The sequence below is a fragment of the Spermophilus citellus genome (genome assembly GCF_964194105.1).
Source record: "Spermophilus citellus genome assembly, chromosome: 6".
Classification (NCBI taxonomy): Eukaryota; Metazoa; Chordata; class Mammalia; order Rodentia; family Sciuridae; genus Spermophilus; species Spermophilus citellus.
Genome location: NC_138187.1, coordinates 107,976,886 through 108,003,703, shown reverse-complemented (window position 1 = coordinate 108,003,703; position 26,818 = coordinate 107,976,886). Strand labels below are relative to the sequence as shown.

General features: G+C 33.7%; 1 protein-coding gene across 4 annotated transcripts in view; it reads left to right on the top strand.

Moving 5' to 3' along the window:
- The window catches only part of ADSS2 (adenylosuccinate synthase 2), a 44,084-nt gene that overhangs the window by 6,160 nt on the left and 11,106 nt on the right, over window positions 1–26,818 (top strand). Inside the window, exons 2-12 of one of the 4 annotated variants that reach the window (XR_014022512.1) lie at window positions 3,913–4,015; window positions 5,103–5,171; window positions 7,191–7,241; window positions 12,346–12,412; window positions 12,637–12,744; window positions 13,640–13,721; window positions 15,550–15,676; window positions 16,812–16,966; window positions 17,488–17,612; window positions 18,312–18,450; window positions 18,849–18,945. Coding sequence is in view for 2 of the 4 variants with exons in the window: in XM_081298077.1 (XP_081154203.1) it covers window positions 3,913–4,015; window positions 5,103–5,171; window positions 7,191–7,241; window positions 12,346–12,412; window positions 12,637–12,744; window positions 13,640–13,721; window positions 15,550–15,676; window positions 16,812–16,966; window positions 17,488–17,612; window positions 18,849–18,946 (985 nt within the window). In the remaining 2 variants the exon portion in view is untranslated. Of the gene's footprint in view, window positions 1–3,912; window positions 4,016–5,102; window positions 5,172–7,190; window positions 7,242–12,345; window positions 12,413–12,636; window positions 12,745–13,639; window positions 13,722–15,549; window positions 15,677–16,811; window positions 16,967–17,487; window positions 17,613–18,311; window positions 18,947–26,818 lie in introns of those variants that run through there. The other 3 variants (XR_014022513.1, XM_081298077.1, XM_081298078.1) reach the window with 3 other exon arrangements.

Genomic DNA, 26,818 nt, shown 5'->3' with positions numbered 1-26,818 from the left:
TCACTAGTACAAAATGTGAGCTCAAGAGAACCAAGTATACACATACTATGTTGTAATGAGTTTATTTTTGTGAATCGTGGGTTTTTTGTTTGCAAACAGTGGAAAGAGTTTATCTTAAGCAAGATGGAGATTTGTTTGATGAAGTGCTAGCAGCAAAGCCAGGACTTAGGGTGACTAGAGACCAAGGCTATTCCTGGGATCTTAGGAGGCCAGAACTGGTAGCCTTTCTCTTTGGGATGTTTCTATTAGGTGACTGGCATTTTACCTCACTTTCTTTGCTAATAAGAATCAAATTCCCCAGGGAGAGGATCTCTTTGGCTCAGGTTGGATCAGATTTCTCTGTCTGCATCAATCACTGAGGAAAGGGGGATGATTAAATGTTTGCAAATTAAGGGGGAAGAGGAGGGGAAAACTTTGTTCAACAGTTTTAGCTGACCTGGCGTTAATTTCATCAAGAAAGATAGATATGAGGAAGTATTTGTTCTGGGTTGTTATTAGATTTGGAAATTATTTTTCAGTAGTATAATACACCCATAGATCCTTAATGCTTTTCTGGGGGAAAGAATATTTGGAGTTAAGTTCTTTTTTTTTTATGATTTTCACTCTAATTAAAATAATGAAAATTAGCTGTGTATTAATTTTGAAAGCTAAAAGTTTTATCAGAAACTGCTTTTCAGCTTTGAGAACATAGACTTTTAGTTCTGCCTTTTGCTTTTATTTTTCTCATAATTTCCAGTTTATTTCACATGGCTGTACCCTGGGATACATTTTTTTTTTCTTGGTCATTGAGAAGCTTAAAAATATTTAATCTTTATGTGGTTGTCTTTTTTTTTAAATTTTATTTTTTGTGCTGGGGATTAAAACTAGGTTCTTGAACATTTAATCTTAATGCATGAATAGTAATACAAGAGAATTGGTGAAATAAATATCCATATTAGGGTATGTTTTGTGATTGTGATGAGTTAATTAAAATTGTTTTTTTAGTATAGAACATGTAACTATAATAAAATATTTGTTAAATGCTCTGTGAGTGTCTGGGATTGTAAGAGTTATAGGAATTTAGCAAAGCAGCAAGAGATAATTACATATAATTGTTTTACATATAATTGTTAATATATTATTAGTGCTTTTGTTGGTATAACTTACCAAGTTTGGTTTAGGGAAAATTTGGAATGAGAGGGGAGGAATACAACTCTTAAATAAGCAAGACAGCAGCAAACTATCTCTGTCTTTTTATGAAGTACAATCTGGCCTCCCCAGTGTTACAAGAATCCTTAAACATGATTAAACAAGCATGTCCTTGTTGTTGCTCATCCTGACACACATTTCATAGAGTTGCCCAGGTGAGAAGCAGCTCCTTTTGCCATTGTAATTTGTGGTTGGGAGCTTAAGGTGGTGGTCAGCAATGGTGTTCATGTTTGGAACCTCTTTGTTTTGTTATCTGCTAATGGATGTGACCTCTCCTTGGACCAACGTAGCCAATCTTTGAGGTCAATTGGCCTGAGCACCCAAGGTCAATTTTGCAATTATGACAATGTACTGAAATTTATTACTACATAGATTACCTCATCAAGAAACTCCTTATGAGTTGCTCCTACTACTTCATCTCAATACCCTTTCTATACATAGTATGTATTTCAAGATTAATTTTTCATGCCCCAACTTCCCCACAGGGCACTAGTACCAGTTGTAAATAAGCTCTTATATTTTCTCCCAAGTCGTTAATAGAATGATCTAGGGTTATTCTGAACATACTTAATCATATTACCATATTCAGTTAAATATTTTAAGTGATATTTAAACCATAAAATGATCCTTAATGTGGTATTGGTTATTGAAAAATGTTGGTTAATATTTGAGTGAGCAAGCCTTACACCAGAGTGTAATTTTTAGTCTTTTATAGCTGAACTTTTCCAACCTGAAATTAACTATGTATTAACTTGTACAAACTTAAAGGAATTAAGCTAAAGTTATTTATAAAAATAACTTTACTTTAGTTATTTATAAAAAAAAGAGCAAGCTGTTCAGGTGTATATTGTTTACTATCCTTTGTATATATGGATATGTGTGTGTATGTGTGTGTTATATATATATATATATATATATATATATATATATATATATATATATATATATATATCAAAGTATCTCAGAAGGGACACCAAAAACTTGTGTTAACTGGTTGTCTTGTAACAGGTGTATGAGAAGACTCAGGTGTATGAGAAGACTTCCTATTTTGTTATTCATGCTTCTGCATCTTTTGGAATCTATCATATGTGGTCATTTCTGTTTAAAAAAAAAAAGCAAAAAACATTCATCTGTATCCTTTTGATATCATGTGAAAGAGATGTTGCTTAAAAATACCTGCTCTGGGCTGGGGCTTTGGCTCAGTGGTAGCTCACTTGCCTGGCATGCGTGAGGCACTGGGTTCGATTTGAGAACCACATATAAGTAAATAAAATAAAAGATCTATCAACAACTAAAAAAAACAAAAAACAAAAAACCTGCTCTGTCTTCTTTGTTTTGCTCTCCACCTGCCATCTTGTAGACTACACAGCCACAAACCGTCAAGTGTGTTGTTGGATTTTTTTTTTTTTGATGTATATTTTTTGATGTATATGAGGTATATTGGTCTTCAAGCAGGTTCTTTACTTAAACAATGAAAAACAGTGTAAATAAGCATTTGCTTTCTGAAGATTGTTTGAATTGGACCTGTTTTTCTGGTGTATTTGTGAATTCACTTTCTATGATGATTTCATAAAAAGTAAACACTCATGTTTTTGAAAGTAGTCTTGTAATCAAGTTAGTCATTCTTTTTGACTTTTCTTTTTACGTGTCACAACAGCAGTGTTGTTAAGGTTGTTTTTCATGGTCCTAGTTTGCTATTTACTTTTAAAACTTTCTAAGTATTTTTTCATGCTTTATAACAGAAAAATTATCTGATCACTCATATTTTCAGTCTTCCTTGGACCTAATTTTGTAATTTGACATTTTGTTTTTTATTGATTATGTAGGCAAAAGCTTCATAAAGTGGAAATTTCATCATGGCTTTGTACTGTGGTTCTGAACATAAAAGATTCCTTGACTCCATTTATTATGTTATCTAAAGTTCTAGGGATCTGTCTGTCACTAAACTAGATGCAGAAGGCTGATTTACTCATTAGAATCTTCGGATAACAATATTTGGGGGAGTTACTTGGGAAACATCCAACATCCTAGTTGTTAAATCCATATAAGAATACAAATTTCAGATCACAAATTTGCTTGCTTAACATATTTTAAGGACAGTGGGAGTTATATAAATATTTACATCAAGTTAGGGTAACTTGTTTTCCCCCTGGTACTGGGGATCGAACCAGGGGCACTCTACCACTGAGGTATATCTCCACCCCTTTTTATTTTTTATGTTGAGATGGAGTCTCTATAAATTGCTGAGGCTAGCCTCAAACTTATGATGTGCCTACCTTAGTCACTGAGATTATAGGCATGCACCACCAGGTCTGGCTAGACTATTCCTTTTTATCTTAGAGATATTTTTTGTATAAATAAAATATCATGGATAATTAGTTAGATTGCCACACACCCTGCATAATGCCAAAGAGACTAATGAACAAATTGTTTTGTGTACTTTTTCACTTGTCTCCCCCGCCCCTTTTTACAAAGACTTCCCTGTCTTCCAGAAACCTGTATTCTCCAATTTCTAGATCCTTTTAGGGCAATCACTCACATGTACTATAGTGGGGAAGAAAAAAAGCAAACTATTTTAAAGTCTTTAATGAAGGCAGTATAGTTGACAAATATTTGAGCTTCTTTAATTAAGTGATATTGACATTCAAGCAGGAATTCATTAATTCACTTTGAAAGGAAATATATTATATTTATTACCAGGCTCAATTTTCTTTTATATTTCAGGGAGGAAATAATGCTGGCCATACAGTTGTTGTAGATTCTGTGGAATATGATTTTCATCTTTTACCCAGTGGGATAATTAATCCAAATGTCACAGCATTCATTGGTAAGTATTTAAACTGAAATGTATGGGAATTGATAATGCTACTCTTTTTTTTGTGTGTGTGGTGCTGGGGATTGAACCAAGCCTTGTGCATGCAAGGCAAGCACTCTACCAACTTAGCTATATCCCTAGCCTTCGCTATTCATATTTAGTTATCAAAACTGATTTTATTTCTCACCATATGGTTTACTGACCATGGTACCCTCTGGAATACACTGGCTTTGGCTCTTTGTAACTCTTTCAGATCCTTTAGCAGGAATACTTTCTGAAGTAGTTATATTGCATGCATCTGTGATCCTTGGCAGTTTCTTAATTCTATAGAAGAATTCGATCACCGAGTCTCTTTTCTAAACACTTTAAACTGTGACTCACCATAAGTAGAATTTAATTCTGAACTCTGTGACAAGTGATACAATGTATTTTCTTTTCTACTTTAAAAAATTTTTTAAAGGCTGTTCAATACTAAATTGATTTCATGACCATTTAAGTAGAGTGTGATTTTCCAATTTGAAAGACATTGGTCTAGAGTCTACCATGACCAAAACTACATAACTAGTTTTATTCAAAATAACACATTTCACTTTGTTTAACTTTTATTTGTTTTTATGTGGTAATGCTGCTAAGGATCGAACTTAGTGCCTCACACATACTAGTAGGCAAGTGCTCTGCCACTGAGCTACAACCCCAGACCCTTCACTTTGGTAGTGCTGCTAAGGATCGAACCTAGTGCCTCACACATGCTAGTAGGCAAGTGCTCTGCCACTGAGCTACAACCCCAGACCTTTCACTTTGTTTTAAAGAAATTTTTAACTTACATTGATTGTAATTATAGTACTTTTATATTCTAATTATATGTTTTTATATTCTAATTGTGTGTGTTATATTATACATGTGTTTACATTATATGACTGTATAAAATGTATTAATATTTCTGTGGTAACTCCTTGATAAGTTAGAATGCCTTATTAATTAAAGTATCTTAATTCTTCTATTATTGTAGATAAATGGTTATTATAGCTGTCTATATTTTAATATTTTATACACTATAATTATAGATGTTTAAGGTCCAGGATTATTTGTTTTCCTCTAGGAAATGGTGTGGTAATTCATCTACCTGGATTGTTTGAAGAAGCAGAGAAAAATGTTCAAAAAGGAAAAGGTAGGAAAGAATGAGTATGACTGATAACCTGTTATTTTTTGTACAGGTTTATTAGGATCTCATGCCAGACAAACTTAACATTTCTGTCGTAAAATTATAGTAACAATTTTTTTTGGTGTCAGTTACTAAATTCTATTCAATATAATTAGTATTTTAAACAAACAAAAGGACCAAACATAATGCCCTTGTGTAGGTCCTGATTTGTTGACACATTGCTCACCTGCAAACTTTATGTTAAGATATCTAGAATCACTGTATGTTCATGGCACAGTTCTAGTAAGTTCATGAGTTACTTACTTTCATTCTTGTTTCCTAGTTATGGAGCTCTCCCTGGTTGCTGCAACCCCAAGATGAAAGGGTTTTTTTTTCCCTTCAAACGAAGGGAATGCTTCTTTTGTGCACTATACCCATTCCCATTGCCTTTAAAGAAATACCCTTGAATTTTTACCCTTTACTGATCAACTTAGCAAACTCCTTGAGGTATGAAGGGAATTTAATAATAATGCATGATTAAGGAAAATCATTAGTAGAGTTTCCCTTTAGATGACCTTAAACTTAAAATACTTTGATTATTGTTGTTGAAGTTTATTATTCAGGTTTAAAAGCAGCAGTCCTTCTCAAGTGTTCTTAAAAACTGGATTGAACCTTACAGAACCCTGTCTTGTTTCCATCTTTTGTTTTTTCCTGCCTCTTCACAAAAACTGTCCTAGTCTGGGCTTTCTAAATTGGTCAACTTGGGGTTCCGATGCTGGTCTCTGCCCTTCTTTTTGTCCTTTTAAAATTTTTTCCTACTCTCTTTTTTCCTTCTGGCCTATTTCACCATGCTGAATCCTTTCCTGGGCTTCTTTGTAACATTTTTCTTAAGACATTCCCTAAACTAGCTTTACAATGCATATTTACATGTCAAAAACAACTGTAAAGGAGGTTTACCTTTTAGCACATTACTTACTGAGAAGAAGGTTCTTTTTTTTTGGTTGTTGTTGTTGTAAATGGATCTTTTATTTAATTAATTTATTCATTTATATGCAGTGCTGAGCACTGAACCCAGGGCTTCACACATGCCAGGCAAGTGCTCTACCACTGAGCCACAATTCCAGCCCGGAGAAGGTGGTTCTTATCCTTTATCTACACAGAATAAACTTTCAAAACAAATCTTGGATATTATCAAAAGAAGCAACTAATTTTTATTATTTTTTAAATTTAATTTTTTATGGCGTTGGGAATTGAACCCAGGGCCTTTCATGTACTAGACAAATGTTCTATGACTGAACTATACCCTCAACCCATACAACTTATTCGTAGTATCAAATAATAATTTTGAAAATGTTTGGAACTTGGTGGTTTATCTTTAGGATACATATATAGCCTACCAATATACTGCCTTTAAAGAAAATCATCTGTTTGGATTTGTTTATCCAGTCATCCAACAGTGTTGTCCTCCCTCCCCCCTTTTTTAAATATAAACATTGGATGAAGAGCCCTTTGCCATGAAATCTCACAACCCCTGCTCTCAAATATCCATAGTTAAGTGGGGAATATGCATATATTTAGTTATAATTCAGTTCAATAATTGACAGTACTTTAGAACAATTAGAAAGTTCCATTATTTTGTTTAGTCACACTTTTATTAAATGTTTTTTGGGTAAGGGTGCTATTCTTAAAATTAATTCCCTTCTCTATTTCTTCCCTTGCTAAGTACCTATCTCCCACCCCCATGTCCATCAAAATATTTTCTTATCATTTGCTTTTGGGGTTCCTGGAAGTATTTTATGTGAATATAACTGAATTGGAACTAGAGTTTTGTAGAGCAAAACATTTGAAGAGATAAGAGTAAATGAGTTTATATATTGAATGAGTGAGGTGAGAAAACTTGTTACACATGATTTTCGTATGCAGAAGAAAATACCCAAAAGAAAACAGTTTTAGACCTTCTGTTTATAAAGAAATTAAGATTAAAAAAAACAAAACAAAACTGTTACCCAAAATGCTTGATAAAATGTATCTTTTCTCCCCTTTTAGGTCTAGAAGGCTGGGAAAAGAGGCTTATCATATCTGACAGAGCTCATATTGGTAAGGAGGACATAACATTTATTTATAACTATTTTTCCCCTGGATTTATAAAATGAAAGCATTTAGTACCTAATTTTGTCTCTAATGTTTTATTTAACCTAAGAAAGATGGATCGTAATTGATCCAAATATACCAGATTTTACTGATTTTTTTTTTTCTTTTTTTCTTTTGACAAGGGCTAGGCTAAAATAAACATGTAGACAGGTTTAGCCAAGCAAATGAATACATAAGCAGTATTTCACGGGACATCTTTAATTCTATTAAAAACTAAGCCTGGGCTGCGGTTGTGGCTCAGTGGTAGAGTGCTTGCTTAGCATGCATGAAGACTGGGTTCTATCTTCAGCACCTCATAAAAATAAAGATATTATGTAAAAAACAACAACAACAAAAAACTAAGGAATACTTAGTTATTTGTACATATTAATACTTGAGTAAAAATACATCTTCCCCTTGGCAAATCTTTAGAGTGACTCTGTGCCTACAGTATTACTGCTTTTCATCCAGACTAGTCTTCCTCCATTAATTACAGCAAACTCAAGTCTAAAATTAATTTTAAGCACCACTAATAAATTTGGGGTTTTCTTCCCTGTTATTTCTAAATTAATAGAATTGTTAATTAGCAGTGACATAGTTAAGAGACAATAATCAACACAGAGAAACTTCTATGATAGATCTGAACTCAAACTGTATTTAAATATGTATGTATCCTGAGGCAGTAGCTGCTAAAATTTTACCATTGACCTCTACTTAAAAGGCAGCTTTCATTGAGGTTCTTACAGTATTTCTCAGACAAGTGCAAAAGTCAAATAATGATATCTTCGTATAACAGCCACAGACTTGAATCCTGTCCATAATCTTATTAACCCAATAAAATAGCTTGTTTGAAGTATACTGTGCTGAATTAACATACTGTATTATGTAAAAATGTTCTATTTTGCATTACAGTGTTTGCTGTAGGCTTCTTAATATAAAACTCTGAAAAGAACAATTTTGTGTTAGAATAGCAAAACATTTTTACATTAATATAATTATCCTGTATGTTATCTATGAGTAGAATGGTTATTCTTGTTCTGTACTCAAGATTTTGAGAGCTGTTAGTGTAACTAGATGAACTGTAGGAAAACTGGTATTTTCTAAAAATGAAAGTATGCTTGTGAGTAGTAGTTATCTCAACTGACAATGTTTAAACTATGAAAATATTAATCATCAGTAATACTTGGATTTAAAGGAAACCTTTAGTATTTCCAGAGTAATTGATAACTTAGGTGTATAACCAAGATAACAAAGAAAGAACAAGCTTTATAGACCATAATAGCATGTAATTTGGATAAAGACAAAGGTATTATTTTGCTTGCTTCTCAGAGGAAGGAGGTTGTAAATCTGTCATTTATGGTGTCCATTTTCAGAATCTGATTTTTAACAATATATTTTATTTATTGGCTTATGTTAGAACTTTTATTTTAAACTTTTATGTATTCTGATATACAAAGAAATAAATTTTTTCTTACTGTCTCAGATACATAAGGAAAAAATTTTTTTATGAAGTACTTTTGTGATATTTTTGTCTTTTTATACTCAACTACTCATTAAACTTATTTGATTATGTTAGCACAAGTCATCTTTAACTTCCGCCTTCATTATTTTTATATGTAGCCATTTTGTTATCCATTGCCCCTACATTATTTATAAAGTAAGCCATTATGTTAGATGATGAAAACGACTACTTATCTTCAAAACTTTCCAGTGGTTCTCTGTGATCTGCTATGAAAATTTTTTTATCTTAATCAGTATACCACAATTTAGGATTTTAAAATAGGTAATAACTAATAACTGCCCTTTGAGTAACATTTAATCTCAGTGTACATATGATATAGTTTGGCTGTATGTAAATATGAATGCTCTGATACTATTAGTCTGTTGGAAAGAGCAAAGTGTTAAGAGATAAAACTGTGTTTCTGCCCAGTGTCTCCATTTTCCTTTTTCATGTAAATGCTTTGGGTCCTTCACTGACAGTTTGCTTAGGTATAGCACAGTGGCTAATCAAGTCACTTAACTGCTTTAGACTACCAAAAAGAAAAGACAGTAGATATGCAAAAGGGTCAAAATGCTCAGAGTGACAAGAATAGACCACTACCAATGTGAATCACTATTTTTAATTTCTGATCATAATTTTATTATGTTTCTTTAATAATGATTTTTTCTTTTCCATTTATTTTTGTTCTTAAATGGAATAATTTCTAATGGAGAAGTGGTCCTAGAGAAGATGAGCTAACTAAAATTCAGTTGTTGGTAGTAATATGGATAATAGTACATAGAATGCATTAAAATGCATATTATTAAACAGGCTGTATGAAATAAGCATGTTAATACAATTATTTATATAGTTCTGTATAATAAAATCTACATATGTTAATATGATCGATTCTATAATGGTGAAGAGGAATAAATACTATCATTTAAAAAAAGTCAAATAGCTAACTGGAAAATTGGCTGAGAATCATTGCTATGAAACCACGTTAATCTTTGCTTCAGTGATTCTTCCCTCTCATGTGACTGAAAGGACAGTTCCCTAAACTCTAAATGATTTCCAAGACTTTTTAAAAAAAAGTTTCCATAATGTCATGAGATTAAGCTTGTATAAAATGTGTTAGATAATATGAAGCACAGTATAAGAGAGGGAACTATGAACTTAGTAATTTGGGGGATTTGGATCCAAATATTAATTGTATGTCCCCTGGCAAGTCATTTATCTTCTGGGCATTATTCCCTGGTTGTGACCATGTGGGAAAGAATTTTTATGTTTTATTCATATTGATGCTCAGCAACTAACTCAGATACCTTACCCCACTTTGTCAAAATGTACTTTTTTCTTTTCTTTCTTTCCATTTGTCTGGAGTTTTCTTTTAGTGCCTTCCATTTTTTTTTTTTTCCCCAAAAGTTAGCCTTTGAACTTTTGTAGACTCTTAGTAATATGCCTCTTTCTGGTATTAGTCATTTGTATTTTCTCCATCTTTATCTTGTTAGTCTAACTAGAGCTTTTTCCATTTTATCACTTTTGATTTTTTAAAAATAAACATTTGGTTTTGTTGATTTTTTTCTGTTTTCTATTTCATTAGTTTTAATTCTTTCCATTTTTTCTTTGATTTGCTCTTTTCCTAGTCTCTTTAGAAGCTTAGATCATTGATTTTAGATGTTTCTTTTCTAATACAAGCTTTTAAAATTGTATATGACCCTCTAACATTACTTTAGCTATGTTCCACAAATTTGGACATTCTGCATATTCATTTTCATTCATTTCATTTTTTGACCCATGAGTTATTGACCATATTTATGTTACTAAATATTGAAGATTTTCCTGATTTCTGTTATTTATTTCTAATATACTTGTTGTGAACAAAAGATATACTCTGTATGATTCCAGTCTTTTAAAATTTGCTGAGAAATGTTTATGTTTTAGTATATTAGCTGTTTTGGTTAATGTTCTCATAGATTGGTTTTATCTGAACTTTATATAAAATTCTATAGTATGCAATCCCTTGGCTTCCACAAACATTTTGTGAGTTTTTATCTTTATTGTTACACAAAGAAGTTTTTCATTGCTGTATAGTATCCCATTATATGGCTATACCACAATTACCCACAGTACCATGATGAAAATTTGTTTCCAATATTGGGCAAATGGTGCTATGAATATATTTATAGATGTCTTCTGGTACATAGTATACTAGTGTGATTTTAAGGATGTTGTTATTACTTCTGTGGCACTGAGAGTAATCTTGATTTACTGGATAATTTAAAATCACACAATATAAATTTAGCATCTTTAATGTAACTTAACTACTGTACGAAATGTCAGAACTCCCCCACCAGAGAAACCTGTTATGAGGTTAAAAGGGTGGTTATAAACCTTGTCAAGTAGGGGAGAATACTGCCTTGACAGTTACCTTAAACGGAAGAAATTAGGGATGATTAATTTACATGGTTAGTCAGAAGGTGGTTTTAGGCTAGGTTTTATCAAGCTTTTTGAGTTTCACTATTTCTAATTACAATGTTAGTCTTCTAAAACTTTTAAATAGTTTTTTTGTTGTTGTTTTTTTAAATGCCACTAATTTTAAGAAACTTCTATCAGTCATTCTGTTAAAAACCTACACTCATTTCTACTTATTTGGAAATGATAGTATCATTGGTGAAAAGAAACCATAGTTATTTATACTAAAATTCATTGAATTGTATGCTTAAAAATGGGTGAGTTTTGTGGTCTATAGATTATATTCCCATATTTAAAAATAAAACATAACCCAAGAAACTTTGGTTAGAAGTTTATAGACAAATTCTGGGCCTGCCTCATCTATAAACCAGCTATTCATTCAGTCAGTAAATATTTGAGAACTTTTTGGGACAGGAAATTAACCAGCAAGCTAAACTAACATTGTCCAAATACTGAAGACGATTGGTAGGGGAAACAAATTAGTGTAGATGTAGGAAGAGGTGAATTCTTTGCAGGAGAAGCATATACCTTTTAGTCTAAGACTGCAAAGTATGCCATTGTGACCAGAGGGCAAAGAAAGTGGCAGAGCGTCAAAGCCATTGAGTTTTTTTAAGGGCAAGGGAGTGTTGATGTTATTTTTATGTCTTGGAAAAATGGTTTTGGTAGATTAAAGAATTTGGGTTAGAGATATCCAAGAGTGAGAATAGATACACACATTAGTCTACTTTTAGTGAAAGGTAATGGAAGCTTGGCACTAGTGAGGAAGAAGGAGGTGTTGAATGATTCCTAGATTTCTGGAGTCTAGAACTTGAAGAAAAAAGGATATCTTTGTAAACTGAGTTTATAGAATTATAGGGTAGGGTGTTCCAAAATTAGCTTCTTAATGACTCATTTTTGAAATCATGTAGACTGCAATCAATCAGAGGCATATTTTCATATTAATGTGCCAGTTGGCATTATAATCTTTATCCCTACCATTATCACTTTTTACAATTTATATAGGCATTATGAAATGAGACCTATTATAACTACAGTAATTTGAAATGCAGTATGTTTTATTTTTGTATATTATTTTTGTTTCAATAACAGCCATGGTTTTGTTTTATTTCTCTTCAGTATTTGATTTTCATCAAGCAGCTGATGGTATCCAGGAACAACAGAGACAAGAACAAGCAGGAAAAAAGTATGATATTTTTTTTTTACCATTCGAGCACCTTTATGTTTAAATTCTAGGACAGAACTTTCAAAAAATATTGGAATGCCCTTTCAATAGAATTATAAAAATAAACTCACAGGAAATAACATAAATAAATACTCATATGTAACTTCATTCCTTGTGATGATTTGGCCATAAGACCTATGTATCTTTCTTATCTAACTCAAAGCTTGTTTTAATTTGTTTTTAAGTTTGGGTACCACAAAAAAGGGCATTGGCCCAGTTTATTCTTCCAAAGCTGCTCGGAGTGGACTTCGGATGTGCGATCTTGTTTCTGACTTTGAAGGCTTCTCTGAGAGGTAACTAACTTGTGTTTCACAAGTGGATATTTAGAATTTTCAAAACCTTGGTTACAAAATGGTATAATCGGTGTTCTAGTTCAATAATGATGGTTGGCTTTATTATGACTATTATATGAAGTACCGGCATTATTTGTTTTGCATGCTAATTGGTCATTAATTTCAGATTTATTTCATGAAAAACAATATGCTAATGACATCAGTAGTATCTCAAGAAGACAACATAAGAATTCTATTTAAGGATTGGATAATGGGATGGTTTGCTGAGAAACAATGTTTTTAGTGGGTGTAGCAGTACTTTGATGTAAATCACCATGATCTACAGTCTTGATCTTTGGATTTTCATATCAAAAATTCCATGTGTCCTCCCACCCAGAAATAATTAGCCTCTCAGGTCCTGGTAAATTATTATGTACCAAGTGCACCTTGAAAAATAGAAATGCCACATTGACACATACTCTGTATAGAAAAATCTTCATGGGAAACCTGATAATCATCAAACAGCTATACAGTAACTCAGTGATAGGTTGTGTTTAATATGTGACATCAAGGCTATAATAATGTGCTACATCTTTTTTCTATTAAGTTTATATTTGTTTGTACAGGGAAGATACCTAAGAAGGCTCTTAAGAGACAAATTGCTAATGTCTGCCTCTTTTACAAACATCATGTAAACCATTTCCTTCTGTTTTTATTCAGTATAATACAGATTTAAGTCTTTTGTGTTTACAGATTTCATTCCCACTATTCTTTTTCCCTCTTTATACACATATCAGTGTTAGGATTAATGTGCTGATAAGACCACTTATAATCTACAGAAATCATTTAAATTGAATGATATTATTTGAAACATTTTTATAAGAGCTAAAAGATTGATTTAACCTGTATTTCTCAGGTTCAAGGTTCTAGCTAACCAGTACAAATCTATATATCCTACTTTGGAAATAGACATTGAAGGTGAATTACAAAAACTCAAGGTAATATTTTCTGACCTCTTTAATGTCCTTTTAATGCTTGTTTGCCAAATTAGCCTCTAGGTCTTGCATTCATTACAGTTTTGTGTAAGAACTGATAAAGGATATTTACCAGTTTGTCTTGGGGACAGCCTGTTTGGCTTACACAAAATATTGGGAGGGGAACAAGAGTAATGTAGGAAGGTTAACTTAAGTTAGGGACCAGAAAGATCATAGATCTAGATCTTATATGCATGGTAAGAAATTTAACTTTGATCCTGGAGATAATGGAAAGCTCTCTGATAACTTTGAGCAGAAGGAAGCCTAGATTTGCATTATATAAAAACCACTCAGCAATTAGAGTATAGTTCAGCAAAGTGACAAGTGTGGGATGATAATTTTCAAAGTTAACCAACCCATTTTAGGCTTGATAGCTCATAGGATCAATTTCTTTAGCACTCTGTATTCCTAAGAGACAAATAAGGTAATTGGCCAAAGATGAGGCCCACATTGGATAAATGTTAGGTGTCAGTGATGCCTAAAATTGATCATCAGTATAGGATTCTACCTTTCCGTCTTTCTGTTCCTCCATATTCATTGATAAATTTCACATGTTTCCTGTGTTTCTGATTTTTACTTCTCTAAAGTATCAACCTCACTTCTAGAACTGAACAGGAATCTACAAACAGTATGGTATTCCAGAATAGTCATAGACATTGATCTGTTCACTCATTGGTTTCCAAGAAAAAAAACCCAAAATTTTAAAAGACCTTCATTTTCTTTAACAGCTTGGAAATATTTATGCACTATAGTATGGGTATGACCTTTCATTTCCATTTTACAAATCTTCTGTGTGAATGTAAGGTAGATGAAGAATAATAAATAAAATTGGGTAAGAAAATTTTTATAGGCAAAGTTATATTAAACCAGGTCTATAAGGAATAAGGGGCGTGAAGAATAGAATGGTCATTTTAGCCATACAAAAAGAACTGAAAACAGAAATAAATAAGGAATTAGACTAGAGCCAAGGAGAGGCCATACATTTATCAGTGGGTTTAACATACTCACATGTTTCCATAGTTGAAACTAGGTTTTAGTGCATTTACACTATAGAACTTAGGGGAAGTTCTTGTTTATATTACATTTTTACCTGAATTCTGAATTTAAATAGTATTTCTAAAATTTTAAATGTTTTGAAGATTCTTTGTAATGCTTATACATAAAATAATATTTGATATTAATATTGTGTAGATATTTTACGGTAATAGAATACAATGAAAAAGAATAATAGCAATCAGCTATTAATATTTGCATGCTTGGCAATATAACTTGTGGCCCTCACCACATTTTGATAATTACTCTGAAGCATATTTCAAAATTCCTGGTTACATGGATTATAAATGCAGCTCTTAAAGTATCTTATAAAATTTAAAAGATCAGTTCAAAATTTTTCCTGAAAGCTGGTTTATGAAGCACGAATTCTTTGTTACTTGGAAGATTTTCATTATTTACAATGAGGTTAATGTAGAAGGTTGGTTTTTTTTTTTTTTTTTTTTGGTGGTGGTGCTAGGCATAGAACCTGTGCTAAGCAAACAGCAAGCACTCTGCCACTGAAACATATGCCAGTCCTATATAATTGTTCTTGATCTAATGTCTCTTTTCTGGTCCTAGTGAATCAACATGAGAGACCAAAGCTAATCCAAATTTTGCAATAAGATGAGCACTGTCACCAGCCTCTTTGTCTTTTCATTTGTCAGTTTTCATTATCATACAGTCAAGTAATTTATACTTATACTGGTTAATTGTAAGTGTATTAGTATACATGGAAATTGGTTTTTGTCTTTGTACATAGGGTTATATGGAAAGGATTAAACCAATGGTGAGAGATGGAGTTTATTTCCTATATGAGGCCCTACATGGACCACCAAAGAAAATCTTGGTAGAAGGTGCAAATGCAGCATTGTTAGATATTGATTTTGGTAAGTGAGATATAATTCATAGGCAGCTTGACTAAGCCTAACGTGCTTAAGATATAAATAATTAATATTAGCATTAAGGAGTTTCAAAGTGATACTGTTAGCTTGTGGTATTCAGGAATTACGAAAGTTTGTCAATTTATGCCAAAATTTTTTAAAAGAAATATTATTGAAAACACAACACATAATGTTAAGTTTTATACTGATTTAGAAAAAAAGGAAATCATTTGGATTCAATAGATTTGGGTTCCATAAGTTATGAATTTCAGCCTTTTTAAAAATAAGTATACATTTGTGCATTCTAAGATCTGTGAAAGCCTGCTTACACTGACTCACTTCCTGTGCATGAGACTTTGTAAGATGGATTCAGAGTATTTCCTCCATCCTCAAAGGTTAATATTTAATATCTTCAACCTCCTGCCCCATTAGTTTGTTGGTAGTTGCACCTAAACATAATCTCTCATGATTATTATTATTGTTTTCAGCTTTAACTGATATTTCATTGACTTTAAGAAAACCAAAGAAAGTATTTTGATATAGTAGGTACATGATTTTGATACTATCATGTGGCTAGTCAATCAAGAAAGAAACTGGTGTCTAATTGGCAAAGAGTTAAGTTTGAAGGGAGAGAAAAGTTCACCATTCTTAAATTTTATCTTGTAGTTCAGGGATTATTCCTTGAATAAAGATTAAAAGCTTGGGAAATGTTGAATACCACACAATTCTTAGTATGTTGCTACCACTCCAGGTTGCTGCTGCATCTTAAATATTCATGTCAGGGAGTCATTTGTTTTAAAATAACAGGAGACTCTTCAAATATGTAGATGTGTTTTTGCATTAAATTCTTTTGCAATACATTAAGTGAATACCTATCATACAGAGTTGATTCAGCAACTGCATGCACTCACTCATGAATCCTCTCCAGTATAAGCATTTTAGTTAAAGTTCTAACCACCTACAATTTTATCTCATTACAAAGAGTCAAAAATGAAACATTAAGGTTTGAGAGAGGTCAGCATCAGTTATGATCAAGTCCGTTGGTTAAATAGAATATACGAAAATGAAGAATTTTAATAATAATTCTGTTTTAAATTGTATATATACATTTGTGTATCTTGATGTTTGTTTCTTTTTTTAGGGACTTACCCTTTTGTAACTTCTTCAAACTGTACTGTTGGAGGTGTTTGTACAGGTTTGGGTATGCCACCTCAAAATGTTGGTGAAGTGTATGGAGTTGTGAAAGCTTATACCACAAGAGTTGGTATTGGTGCCTTTCCTACAGAGCAAGACAATGTAAGCCTATTTCCCAGTAAATTCAGTTCAAAAAATATGGGAAGAAAAAGTCATGCTTTGGTTTTTGTTATTGTTTTTCTTAATAAGTTCTTATCTCCTGTGCCTTGCAGTTCATTTACAAGGATTATTAGATATGTTTGCCTTACAGTTTTCATGAAAACATCAAATTCAGTGGTTCTTGGAATGTTCTGCTGGATTTGTGTATTTTAATAAAAACTAATGACTCATTTTTAATAGCATTTTAGTTTTCTTTTTTGAAAATCTTACCAATTTTCATTTTTATCTATATAACATCATAAGAAATATTGGCTTAAAAAATACTAAAGAACAAAAAGTGAATCTATTCCAACTAGAGTCTACCTCAGGTAAAACGTACTATTTTTCTGTAATTCTACCTTTAGCTTAAGTATTTTCTGTAAGGTGTTTATCACAAAGAGACTTTATCTTGTTATATAAACTCTAATACAATTCATTTATAATATTAATATCCTAATTCATAGGTTTTAATTTCCATTTTCTAGGAAATTGGAGAATTATTACAAACAAGGGGTAGGGAGTTTGGTGTGACTACAGGAAGGAAAAGAAGATGTGGATGGTTGGACCTTGTTTTACTCAAATATGCTCATATGATCAATGGATTTACTGCGTGAGTTGTCTTCAGAAACATTTGTTTCAGGAAATAATAGGACAGTTCATGACCACAGGTTTAATTTTGTGGAGCATAAATTTGGGGTAGTATCTTAATAGAAAAATTTCACTCTTTATTCTCCAAACTGAAATGATAGTTCCAGGTAGAAGTGGACCAAAAAATAGTGGAAGGATATATAAAGACAGGGACCCCAAGCTAACTTGGTAGATATCTAAGGTTGATAGAAAAGAATCATGATGGTCTCACATCTTTGTATAGAGAGGAAGACATAAGTAGGTGGAAGGATGTATAGGTACGTAGAATAAGCACAGTGTGCCTATACAAATGTCTGACTTCCTGGATTCAAATCTCAGATCCAGGTATCATGCTTGTGTGACTTGGTGAGTTAATCTTTCTGTACTATAGTTGTTTATCATCTTTAAAATGGAGGTATACTATTACCTGTGTCATGGGGTGTTTTGAAAATGCGGTAAGAAATGTAGTGAGAATGTATAGTGCACTGGCTCATTGAAAATGCTTAGTAAAAGTTATTAACATATATACATAAATATGTAAATAAATGTGTTCATATCCACATTAATTAGGCTGAATTTCTAGCAAAAAAAAAAAAAAACAACAACAACAGAATAAGATTAAAAAAAAAAAATAGCTTGTGGATAAGAATCCCAAATGCAGTGTTCTATCTAATTTCCACAGATTTTCCTTTAAAAACCTGTTTTCCAGTCAGTTTACTGGGAATTTTTGATGTATCATGAAGAAGTCCTTGATGTGGTTTCCTCACTCTTTGGCATTTTCTGACCAGAAGGGTGGAGGTGATGGTAACCAGAGTGAAAAAGTGAGGGATAATGGCATGTGTGTAAAAGTACTTATATTTTATGATATCCATGTGTTCCATGGCCACAGAATGCATTCTTAACTTCAGGCAGCCCTCCCACAAATGTGTTGTTGATTGGTCATAAGAAAGCTGAGTAAGGGTGTGTGGAGTCACAGTAAAAATCTATTGTAATTTCTAGAAAGTAACTTAGTTGCCTATATAAAAAATATGCATCAGTATGTCATTTTCTAGTTGTTTTATGTGTGGCACGCTTTAAAATATAATCCTAACAAGTTTTCAGAAATGCTTTGGAACTTTGAGCTTTGCATGAATTTTCCTTTACTCCTGTATCAACCAAATTAGACTTTAGGGACTTTAAGAGTTTTCTATTTTAATATTGTGTTTTCTTCTGAAATTAGGTTGGCCCTTACGAAGTTGGATATTTTGGACATGTTTATGGAAATCAAAGTTGGAGTTGCTTACAAACTAGATGGTGAAATCATACCTCATTTCCCAGGTACTCTTTTTTTAGGCTGTCTAAAGAACATCATAAGGTGAATGTAATAGAGCAGTTTTTTAAAGCTGTTCTGTGTAATTCATGGTGTATAGCCATAGGCTTGATATGACCTTTATGAGTAGTGCCAATATATTTACTATTGGCATGTGATTTATAACTGCTCTTCATTTGGGTGCTAGTCACAATAAGCATGTGCTCAAAATAAAGAGAGAAAGAGGACATTTCTGGACCATGCTGCTCCTAAGTCTATTCCTTCCTGTTTTGAAAGTAACTTCCACAATATAAACTGAGCATGGTGGTGCATGCCCATAGTTCCAGCTGCTTGGAGCCCAGGAGTTGAGCCCAGCCTGGCAACATAGTAAGATCCTATTTCTTAAAAAAAAAGAAAGTAAGTAAGTAAATATGTAAATTTCCATGGAGGCATTCCTCTCTTCCTTGGGAATAGTGGGGTAAGAGAAAAGTTCCCTGCTTGTTGTGGTAAGCTGGCTTTCACTGCATTAACTCTTCCTGAACCCTATGAGTGATATTCTGTTCTGTGTTTAAAGTGAATGGTAACAGGGTGACTTCCTTCTTGAGGCAGTGTATTTTTTGAGGTATATCTTTAGTCACGGGATTTATACAGTTGAAAAATGTTTTAGAGCTTCCAGAAATAGAATAGTTTAATCATGCCTAATGAAGGAATATTGACTGGCTATATGAGACTTGGTAGGTTGGAAGGTTTTATGATTTGGTTCTTTGGGAAGTCAGGAGAGCTATAAGTTAGAAAATAAATTTGTATTATTTTTTCAGTTTGCTTATGGAAAAAACAGTATCTGTTAACATTGTAGAATACAGTTCATTTGGAAAACTAGTTGTTCCAATAAATGTTAGGTCCTGGTTGTTGTTTCTACTTACACAGTTATTTCAAGGGTTATTAAACTCGAGCACCATGGAGAATACAGATGTAATGATGTGGTAAGATCTAACAGAGCAGCAGACTCTTCTAATTAAAATATTAAAAACTGACAAAACAGATGAAGCTTGTCAATTTTACAAGTTCTTTTTAAAACTGAGTTAGCTGAGTTGGGTCAGATTCCTCCAGAACACTCAGGTTCTTGGTCAAATTTGCATTCAAGAAGTGTATTGGAGAATATTTCAGCAGTATCATCTGTGAAGGGGACAAAAAGAGTAATTAAATGTAGTGTGGCTGATCTTAAGAGGAGCTGTAGAGCTAGGGGGGCCCTTCAAGTTGTACTTGAAAGAACTTTGTACCTCTTAGCAGCCAGCCATTGAGGGCTGTTCAATGGGTGAAGTAGCTCTCTTTGTCTAAGGGCAGTCCCTGGGTGAGGGACTGGGCTATAAATCATTGGCACACAGTACTCCCTTCTAGCAGCAGGGCATTATCTGTCTGAAAGGCAATATTCTGTATACCACATCACAATACAGTTCACTCTTGTGCTGATTGGATTTACTTAACACTGCAAGGTAAGTTCACCACTATTTGGGAAGAGTTTCTGTAGGTTTTTGTTGGGTGTCTTTCCTAAGGAAATGTACAAGAGAAAGATTAGTAGTATAAATTATCCCCTACTGGGCCATCACAGTAGGAAAGTAAAAAGTCAGTATCAATAAGCTTTAATCTTTATCTGACTGGATTTCATATTCCAAAAATCAAGTAATGAAAGGAGTCACTAGAAGGGGTAATTAATTATCAAGAGGAGATAGGGCTGATGTCACACAATGTGGTAAGAATGTTTGGCACCTGAATGGTACTTGGCATCTCTTAGTGTTCCCTAGGACTTCACTCATAGTAAATGGACAAATAAATCAGTTAAAGCTTGAGAAAATGTATGGTGAGCAGTTGCTATTGAATATTTTCCTCCTCTGCTATTAATTCTAGATTTATAGTCATCACTGACAGCTAACACATCTACTGGTCTATGTGGCTTACGTGGTGTAGTGCATTTTTTGAAGACTTTTTTTTTTTTTCCATTATAATAGACCAAGAAATCAATATGGGGTACTGGCACCTACCAAATGTTTGTTCCAATTTTATATTTGGTGACTGGAGAAATGATCAGTGGGTGAATCTGTGGACCCAGTGAACTTGTGATGAGCTGGACTTGGGCCAAGATTCCATTTATAATCCCACCCCATGAAGGCATATAATAGGGGTCAGTGTCAACTTGAACCTTGTGTTTAATAGTCCTCAAAATGACTGAGTGTTCCCCTTTCCTCAATGAATGGTGGGTTATCGTTACTAGGTATACTTACCTGTTTTTCAGAGTCATGCAGGCCTTCTGGAAACTTAGCCTTTCAGACATCGATAGCCAGATGTGAAAACTGGTTCATGTTCAGTTTAGTCAAGCTGTTATTATTTTTTTGTTTATTAGAGCACTGCCTTCAGTTCCTCAATAATCCATTCTTCATTTTGAAATTAAAGTGTCATTTATAGACTATGACCCTTTTTGACTACCAGTCTGTCTTCTAACTCCTTATCTCTGAATGCTATTCATAAAGATAATTAAGCCCACTTTTTTCTGAAGGGTGGGTACTACTAACTGACTTTTAATTTTGGGGGATCCTGTCATGCTACTGCTGTCAGATGTCTCAGTCATATAATAGCCTCCCCTTCCATCAGCCCTAGGGATTAGAGGACAGTCATCACTGAGCTTTGTAATAATATTGTCGTTCTTTTTACCAGAGCAATTCTTTCACTGTAAAAAAAGATTCCTTTTAGACACTTTTGTATTATTTTGTCCTCTGGTGGGGTTTCTGGTCTCAAGTCCCTTTTGGGACTTGAGTTATGTGTATATTAGACGTAACATCCCCCAACCCTTGGGGTTCATTGTTCTTATTTCTCTTTGTTCTTCAGATTAGATAGCTTATACTGATCTGTCTTCAAGTTCACTTTTTCTTCTTCCCTTCTGTAATATGCTTTTAAACTCGTCCAATGAGTTTTCATTTTTATAATTTCTGTTTGGTGTTCTATACATTCTCTTCTCTACTTTTCTCATCTGTTCATATATAATAACTGAATTGTTATAATTTATATTAGCTACTTTTTTTTCCCTGTTGGTCTAACATCTGGACTGTTTTGAGTTTGTTTTCCCTTGACTGTTCTTTTCCTTAATTGTAGATCAGAGATTTAGATTGTCACATTCCTCTAAATAGTATAGATTCTTGTTTTAGGGGACAATGAATTGATGACTGATCATCTTGAACTTGTATAGCCTGGTTTTATGCTTTATTAGTCCAGGATAAGAAATCCAGGATGTTCCCCAAACCTCTCTCGCCTGGCATGAGTCATTCTTCAAATTCTGTCTCCACTGTGGATCTTGGCAGAGTTTGGTTGGTTTTAGGCTTAAGTGTGGGGGTGTTTATAGTGGGTTTTACTCAAGGGTATGGTTTTTATTCTTTTTTTTAAAAAAAAAATATTTATTTTTTAATATTTATTTTTTATTTTTTTTTATTGATTGTTCAAAACATTACAGAGCTCATGATATATCATCTTTCATACATTAGACTCAATTGGGTTTTGAACTCCCATTTTTACCCCAAATACAGATTGCAGAATCACAACTGTTACATACTCACATTATTACATAATGGCATATTAGTGACTGTTGTATTCTGCTACCTTTCCTATCCCCTACTATCCCCCCTCCCCTCCCCTCCCCTCCCATCTTCCCTCTCTACCTCCTCTGCTGTTGTTCAATTCTCTCCCCTTTTTCCCCCCTCCCCCTTGCCCCTCACAACCTCTTATAATTTTGTGTATCATTGAAGGTCTCCTACCATTTCCATATGCTTTCCCTTCTCTCTCCCTTTCTCTCCCCCCATTCGTCTTTGTTTACTATTAGTCTTTTCCTCATGCTCTTCCTTCCTGTTCTGTTCTTAGTTGCTCTCTTTATATCAAAGAAGACATTTGGCATTTGTTTTTTAGGGCTTGGCTAGCTTCACTTAGCATAATCTGCTCTAATGCCATCCATTTCCCTGCAAATTCTATGATTTTGTCATTTCTTAGTGCTGCATAATACTCCATTGTGTATAGATGCCACATTTTTTTTTATCCATTCATCTATTGAAAGGCATCTAGGTTGGTTCCACAGTCTAGCTATTGTGAATTGTGCCGCTATAATCATTGATGTGGCCGTATCCCTATAGTGCGCTCTTTTAAGGTCCTCAGGGAATAGTCCGAGAAGGGCGATAGCTGGGTCGAATGGTGGATCCATTCCCAGCTTTCCCAGGAATCTCCATACTGCTTTCCAAATTGGCCTCACCATTATGCAGTCCCACCAGCAGTGTACAAGTGTACCCTTTTCCTCACATCCCCGCCAACACTTATTGTTGTTTGACTTCATAATGGCTGCCAATCTTACTGGAGTGAGATGGTATCTTAGGGTGGTTTTGATTTGCATTTCTCTGATTGCTAGAGATGGTGAGCATTTTTTCATGTACTTGTTGATTGATTGTATGTCCTCCTCTGAGAAGTGTCTGTTCAGGTCCTTGGCCCATTTGTTGATTGGGTTGTTTGTTATCTTATTGTTTAATTTTTTGAGTTCTTTGTACATTCTGGATATTAGGGCTCTATCTGAGGTGTGAGGGGTAAAAATTTGTTCCCATGATGTAGGCTCTCTACCTCTTTTATTGTTTCTCTTGCTGAGAAAAAACTTTTTAGTTTAAGTAAGTCCCATTTGTTGATTCTTGTTATTAACTCTTGGGCTATGGGCGTCCTATTAAGGAATTTGGAGCCTAACCCCACAATATGTAGATCGGAGCCAACTTTTTCTTCTATCAGACGCAGAATCTCTGATTTGATATCAAGCTCCTTGATCCATTTTGAGTTAACTTTTGTGGATGGCAAGAGGAGGGGATTCAGTTTCATTTTGTTGCATATGGATTTCCAGTTTTCCCAGCACCATTTGTTGAAGATGCTATCCTTCCTCCATTGCATGTTTTTAGCTCCTTTATCAAATATAAGATAGTTGTAACTTTGTGGATTAGTCTCTGTGTCCTCTATTCTGTACCATTGGTCCACCTGCCTGTTTTGGTACCAGTACCACGCTGTTTTTGTTACTATTGCTTTGTAGTACAGTTTGAACTCTGGTATCGCTATACCTCCAGATTCACTCTTCCTGCTTAGAATTGCTTTTGCTATTCTGGGTCTTTTGTCTTTCCATATGAATTTCATGATTGCTTTATCTATTTCAACAAGAAATGCCGTTGGGATTTTGATTGGCATCGCATTAAACCTGTAGAGAACTTTGGGTAATATCGCCATTTTGATGATGTTAGTTCTGCCTATCCATGAACAGGGTACATTTTTCCATCTTCTGAGATCTTCTTCTATCTCTTTCTTTAGGGTTCTGTAGTTTTCATTGTATAGATCTTTCACCTCTTTTGTTAGGTTGATTCCCAAGTATCTTATTTTCTTTGAGGATATTGTGAATGGAGTGGTTTTCCTTATTTCCATTTCAGAGGTTTTGTTGCTGATATACAGGAATGCCTTTGATTTATGCGTGTTGATTTTATATCCTGCTACTTTGCTGAATTCATTTATTAACTCTAGCAGCTTCTTTGTAGACCCTTTTGGGTCTGTTACAGGTATATTATCATGTCATCCGCAAATAGCGATAATTTAATTTCTTCTTTTCCTATTTTTATGCCTTTAATTTCTTTTGTCTAATTGCTCTGGCTAGTACTTCGAGAACTAAATTGAATAGAAGTGGTGATAGAGGGCATCCCTGTCTTGTTCCAGATTTTAGAGGAAATGCCTTCAGTTTTTCTCCGTTTAGGATGATGCTAGCCTGAGGTTTAGCATATATAGCTTTTACAATGTTGAGGTAAGTTCCTGTTATCCCTAGTTTTTCTAGTGTTTTGAACATAAAGGGATGCTGTGCTTTGTCAAATGCTTTTTCTGCATCTATCGAGATGATCATATGGTTCTTGTCTTTAAGTCTGTTGATGTGGTGAATAGCATTTATTGATTTCCGTATATTGAACCAGCCTTGCATCCCAGGGATGAATCCTACTTGATCATGGTGCACAAGTTTTTTGATATGTTTTTGTATTCGATTCGCCAGAATTTTATTGAGAATTTTCCTCTTAAAATTGCTTTCATTGTGTCCCATAGATTCCGGTATGTTGTGTCTGTATTATCATTTGTCTCTAAGAATTTTTTCATCTCCTCCTTTATGTCTTCTGTAACCCATTGATCATTCAGTAACATATTGTTCATTTTCCATGTGATGTAGGATTTTCCCTTCCTTCTTTTATCATTGATTTCCAATTTCATTCCATTGTGATCAGATATGGTGCATGGTATTATCTCCACGCCTTTATACTTACTAAGCATTGCCTTATGGCATAATATATGGTCTATCTTTGAGTAGGATCCATGTGCTGCTGAGAAGAACGTGTATCCACTTGATGATGGTTGATATATTCTATATATGTCGGTTAAGTCTAGGTTATTGATTTTGCTGTTGAGTTCTATAGTTTCTTTATTCAGTTTTTGTCTAGAGGATCTGTCTAATGGCGAGAGCGGTGTGTTGAAGTCACCCATAATTATTGTGTTGTGGTCTATTTGACTCTTGAACTTGAGGAGAGTTTGTTTTATATACGTTGCAGCTCCATTGTTTGGTGCATACAAATTGATAATTGTTATGTCTTGTTGGTGGATGGTTCCTTTTAACAGGATATAGTGTCCTTCTTTATCCTTCTTGATTAACTTAGGTTTAAAGTTGATTTTATTCGATATGAGTATGGCCACTCCTGCTTGCTTCCGAGGGCCATGTGAGTGGTATGATTTTTCCCAACCTTTTACCTTCAGCCTGTGTATGTCTTTTCCTATCATATGAGTCTCTTGAAGGCAGCATATTGTTGGATTTGTTTTTTTGATCCAGGTTACTAGCCTATGTCTCTTGATTGGTGAGTTTAGGCCATTAACATTTAAGGTTACAATTGAGATATGATTTGTACTTCCAGTCATGCTTCTTTATTTATTTATTTTAGTTTGGCTGGTTTTACTTTTTGGTTATTTTCCTCCCCCCTTTATTGAGACACCTCCTGCTGTTAGTTTTGGGCACTATTTTTCAATTCCTCCTCTTGTAGTATTTTGCTCAAAATGCTTTGCAGTGCTGGTTTTCTTGCTGCGAATTCTTTTAGCTTTTGTTTATCATGAAAGATTTTAATTTCATTGTCAAATCTGAAGCTTAATTTTGCTGGATACAGTATTCTTGGTTGGAATCCATTATTTTTCAGCGTTTGAAATACATTGTTCCAGGATCTTCTCGCTTTCAAAGTCTGTGATGAGAAATCAGTTGTTAACCTAATTGGTTTACCCCTGAATGTAATCTGCCTCTTTTCTCTCGCAGCTTTTAATATTCTCTCCTTGTTCTGTACGTTGGCTGTCTTCATAATTATATGTCTTGGAGTTGGTCTATTATGGTTTTGAATGTTTGGGGTCCTGTAGGCTTCCAGGATTTGGCAATCCATTTCATCTTTCATCTCTGGGACGTTTTCTAGAATTATTTCATTTAATATGCTGTCCATTCCTTTGGTTTGAGTCTCTGTGCCTTCTTCTATCCCGATGACCCTCAAATTTGGTTTTTTTATGACATCCCGTATCTCTTGAATAGATTGCTCATGGGATTTAAGCATCTTTTCTGTGTTGACTATATTCTTTTCAAGTTGATAAACCTTGTCTTCATTATCTGATGTTCTGACTTCTACTTGATCAAGTCTGTTTGTAATATTCTCGTTTGAGTTTTTAATTTGGTTTATATTTTCCTGCAATTCTAGGATTATTGTTTGATTTTTTTAAGATCTCTATCTCCTGGTAGAACTCGTTCTTTGCCATTTGAATTTGTTTGTTTAATTCGTTTTCAAAATATA